The 4,989-nt window shown below is 62.3% G+C and overlaps 1 protein-coding gene across 1 annotated transcript; it reads right to left on the reverse strand.

The window, feature by feature from the left end:
- Window positions 1-431: 431 nt before the first annotated feature.
- Window positions 432-4,241, reverse strand: LOC121877188 (basic proline-rich protein-like; the record flags this gene model as incomplete). Its single annotated transcript, XM_042382800.1, has 3 exons — window positions 4,176-4,241; window positions 2,767-3,891; window positions 432-2,518 (listed from the first exon to the last, which is right to left on the reverse strand). Coding segments are annotated over exons 1-3 (3,278 nt in total), but the record flags the coding sequence as incomplete, so codon positions are not given.
- Between the last annotated feature and the right edge of the window lie 748 nt (window positions 4,242-4,989).

The raw sequence follows: 4,989 nt of genomic DNA on the forward strand, positions 1-4,989 counted from the left end.
GCATTCTGGCACCTGGGGGTACTTGCACCTGGGGGCACTGCACCTGGGGGTACCTGCACCTGGGGTACCCGCACCTGGGGGTGCTTGCACCTGGGGCACTTGCACCTGGGGTACTGCACCTGGGGTACTTGCACCTGGGGGTACCTGCACCTGGGGTACCTATTGGGGTACCCGCACCTGGGGGGTACTTGCACCTGGGGGTACTTGCACCTGGGGGCACTTGCACCTGGGGTACCTGCACCTGGGGGGTACCTGCACCTGGGGGTACTTGCACCTGGGGGGTACTGCACCTGGGGGTACCTGCACCTGGGGGTACCTGCACCTGGGGGGGCACCTGCACCTGGGGGCATCGGCACCTGGGGGCATGCACCTGGGGTACCTGCACCTGGGGGTACCTGCACCTGGGGGCACTTGCACCTGGGGGTACTTACCTGGGGGCACCTGCACCTGGGGTACTTGCACCTGGGGGTACCTGCACCTGGGGGCACCTGCACCTGGGGTACCTGCACCTGGGGTTCCTGCACCTGGGGGTACCTGCACCTGGGGGTACTTGCACCCGGGGTACCTGCACCTGGGGGTACTTGCACCTGGGGTACCTGCACTGGGGGTACTTGCACCTGGGGGCAGCTTCTGACCCTGGGGCACTTGCACCTGGGGGTACTGCACTGGGGGTACCTGCACCTGGGGGCTTACCTGCACCTGGGGGTTGCACCTGGGGGGTACTTGCACCTGGGTACTTGCACCTGGGGGTACTTGCACCTGGGGGTACTTGCACCTGGGGTACCTGCACCTGGGGGTATTGCACCTGGGGCATGGCACCTGGGGGTACTCTGCACCTGGGGGCACTGGGGCTTGCACCTGGGGCTGCACTGGGGGCACTTGCACCTGGGGGTACCTGCACCTGGGGGTACTTGCACCTGGGCACTTGCACCTGGGGGTACTGCACCTGGGGTACTTGCACTGGGGTGCACCTGCACCTGGGGGTACCTGCACTGGGGGTACTTGCACCTGGGGTACTGCACCTGGGGGTGCTCTGCACCTGGGGGTACCTGCACCTGGGGGGCATTTGCACCTGGGGGGTACTCTGCACCTGGGGGTACCTGCACCTGGGGGCATGCACCCTTGCACCTGGGGTACCTGCACCGGGGGCACTGCACTTGGGTACTTGCACCTGGGGGTACCTGCACCTGGGGTACTCTGCACCGTCACCTGGGGTACTCTGCACCTGGGGTGGCTCGCACCTGGGGTACCTGCACCGGGGTCTCACTGGGGGCACCTGCACCTGGGGTACCTGCACATCTGCACCTGGGGGTACCTGCACCTGGGGGTACCCGCATGGGGTCCTGCACTGGGGGCACGCACCTGGGGGTACTTGCAACTTGGGGGTACCTGCACCTGGGGGTACTCTGCACCTGGGGGCATCGGTACCTGGGTGCACCTGGGGGTACTCACCTGGGGGTACCTGGGCACCTCTGCACCTGGGGGTACCACCGTACTGCACCTGGGGGGTACTGCACCTGTGGACACCTGCACCTGGGGGGTACCTGCACCTGGGGGCATTTGCACCTGGGGGCACCTGCACCTGGGGTACCTGCACCTGGGGGTACTTGCACCTGCACCGGGGTACCTGCACCTGGGGCATTTCAACCTGGGGGTACCTGCACCTGGGGGTACTTCCTGCACCTGGGGGGTACTCCACCTGGGGGGCCTGCACCTGGGGTACCTGCACCTGGGGGCACCTGCACCTGGGGGTACGCACCTGGGGGGCACTGCACCTGGGGGTACTTGCACCCACCTGCACTGGGGGTACCCACCCCGGGGGCACCTGCACTGGGGAGGCCTGCACCTGGGGGTACCTGCACCTGGGGGTACCTGCACCTGGGGGCATACCTGCAACTGGGGGTACCTGCACCTGGGGGCACCTGCACCTGGGGGTACCTGCACCTGGGGGTACCTGCACCTGGGGGTACTGCACCTGGGGGTACCTGCACCTGGGGGTACCTGCACCTGGGGGGTGCCTGGGACTCTGCACCTGGGGGTACTGCACCTGGGGCACTTGCACCTGGGGGCACTGCACCTGGGGGTACTCACCTGGGGGGGCACCAACTGGGGGCACCTGCACCTGGGGGCACTTGCACCTGGGGGTACCTGCACCTGGGGCACTTGCACTGGGGTACCTGCACCTGGGGGGCCTGCACCTGGGGGTACCTGCACCTGGGGGTACTCTGCACCTGGGGGTACTTGCACCTGGGGGTACCTGCACCTGGGGGCACTGGCACCTGGGGGCACGACCTGGGGGTACCTGCACCTGGGGGTGCTGCACCTGGGGGTACCTGCACCTGGGGGTACCTGCACCTGGGGGCCAGACTCCTGCACCTGGGGGTACCTGCACCTGGGGTACCTGCACCTGGGGCCTGCACCTGGGGGTACCACCCTGGGGCACCTGGGGCACCTGGGGGGTACCTGCACCTGGGGGTACCTGCACCTGGGGGGCATCTGCACCTGGGGGTACCTGCACCTGGGGGTACCTGCACCTGGGGTACCTGCACCTGGGGTACCTGCACCTGGGGGCACCTGCACCTGGGGGTACCTGCACCTGGGGGTACTTGCACCTGGGGGTACTCACCTGGGGGGCACCTGCACCTCACCTGGGGGTACCGGCGCACCGGGCTCTGCACCTGGGGGTACCTGCACCTGGGTACCTGCACCTGGGGTACTTCACCTGGGGGTACCTGCACCTGGGGGCATGCACCTGGGGGTACCCACCTGGGGGCAACCGGGGCACTTCACCTGGGGGCACCAATCTGGGGCACCTGCACCTGGGGACTTGCACCTGGGGTACCTGCACCTGGGGGGTACCTGCCCGCCTGCACCTGGGGTACCTGCACCTGGGGCTGCACCTGGGGGGCATGCACCTGGGGATACCTTGCACCTGGGGGTACTCTGCACCTGGGGGGCACCTGCACCTGGTGCACCTACCACTGGGGCACCTGCACCTGGGGGTACTCTCGCACCTGGGGGCACCCACCTGGGGCATTTCTGCACCTGGGGGTACCTGCACTCAGTACTTGCACCTGGGGTACTGCACCTGGGGGGCATTTGCAACCTGGGGGCACCTGCACCTGGGGCACCTGCCGAAGTGACTGCACCTGGGGGCACTGCACTGGGGCACTCCTGCACCTGGGGGTGCACTAACTGGGGTACCTGCACCTGGGGGCACTTGCACCTGGGGGGTACTTGCACCACCTGACCTGGGGGACTGCACCTGGGGGGCACTTCGCACTGGGGGCACTTAACTGGGGGGCATTCACCCCTGGGGCACCTGCACCTGGGGGTACCTGCACCTGGGGGTACTTGCACCTGGGGGGGCATTTCACCTGGGGCATCTGCACCTGGGGGTACTCGCACCTGGGGGTACTCTGCACCTGGGGGTACTTGCACCTGGGGGCACTTGCACTGGGGGGCACTTGCACCTGGGGCACCTGCACTGGGGTACTTGCACCTGGGGATTTCACCTGGGGGCACCTGCACCTGGGGGCACGACTGGGGTACCCACCTGGGGCACCTGGGGGTACTTGCACCTGGGGGTACTTGCCTGGGGGTACTTGCACCTGGGGGTATCTGCACCTGGGGATCCTGCACCTGGGGGGTACCTGCACCTGGGGTACTTGCACCTGGGGTACTTGCACCTGGGGGGTACTTGCACCTGGGGTACTTACCTGGGGTACCTGCACCTGGGGGTACTTGCACCTGGGGTACCTGCACCTGGGGGGTGCACCTGGGGTACTTGCACCTGGGGGTACTTGCACCTGGGGGTACTTGCACCTGGGGGTATCTGCACTTGGGGTACCTACACCTGGGGTATCTGCACTCCTGACTCACCTCACGCACCTGGACGAAAATAGAGAATAGACACGTAAATGAAAGGTCACTATTTTTACAAGTTGAAACAATGGACAAACAGATCTGAGCAAAAGAGTCACAACTCCTGACGAAGGTGCTGAAGGCTCTCTGGTACTGTAAGGCCGAGTCAGCCAGGTCCTGAAAACAGGACTTGGACAACCTACCTCCCCTTACCCTCCCACCCTCCTTCTTTGCTCCCTCCCCCAGCCACTCACGACTCTACCACCGCCCTCAAAAGCTCTTCTCGGCTCCAATTACCACCCCACGTTCACCTGGTGGAGTAACTGGTATGAGGGTCTTATACCACCAGGAACCTTAAATCCAAAAGCTCCCAACATTAGGGATAGGATTTTAGACCTTGTTGATAGTCTGTGGGTTAGCACTGACTTACCCCGACCCCCACAAACTCGAAGGTAAATTCTTGAAGGTTTGGTACAGATTGGAGAGATGTTTGGACCGTTGTACAGGTGTATTAATGATCTGTTGAGAGGTCTTGGTGCTCTCTCTCTCTCTCTCTCTCTCTCTCTCTCTCTCTCTCTCTCTCTCTCATAGCCCACTAGACCACCATCCTTCCAGCACTCTGCCTTATAAAAATGGACACACACACACACACACACACACACACACACACACACACACGTCTCCCATAAAGTCGATATTCAGACGAAAATCACCATTAAATAACATACCACTACGACCTTATCATCCCTTTCATTCCCTATTGGGTTAAGAAAGGGTTTAAAAGTGACTATTAAACCCTTTCATTTCACCAACCCCAAAAAAACACCCTTTCATTTTCACCTTAAAATGCCCCTCCTCATTTTCTATTGGGTTTTAAAAAGGGGTTAACTTATGATGCTTCAACCCTTTCATTATCACCTTCAGCTCTATACCTGGACTGGAGTTTAATATATAATATCTTACCTCCAGCCACGCGAAGCGGACATGATCGTATCTCGAGTGAAAATTCTCGTTCCGGATTTTCAAAAGAAATTCTTAGGTTCATTTTTTTTTTGTTGTTCTGAGCCTGATGTGGAGAACCGTGAGATCGTGTCAAACTCGTTCACTTAAGGGGTAAGAAGTAAG

The sequence above is a fragment of the Homarus americanus genome, unplaced genomic scaffold (assembly GCF_018991925.1).
Source record: "Homarus americanus isolate GMGI-L3 unplaced genomic scaffold, GMGI_Hamer_2.0 scaffold37713, whole genome shotgun sequence".
In the NCBI taxonomy this organism is placed as follows: domain Eukaryota; kingdom Metazoa; phylum Arthropoda; class Malacostraca; order Decapoda; family Nephropidae; genus Homarus; species Homarus americanus.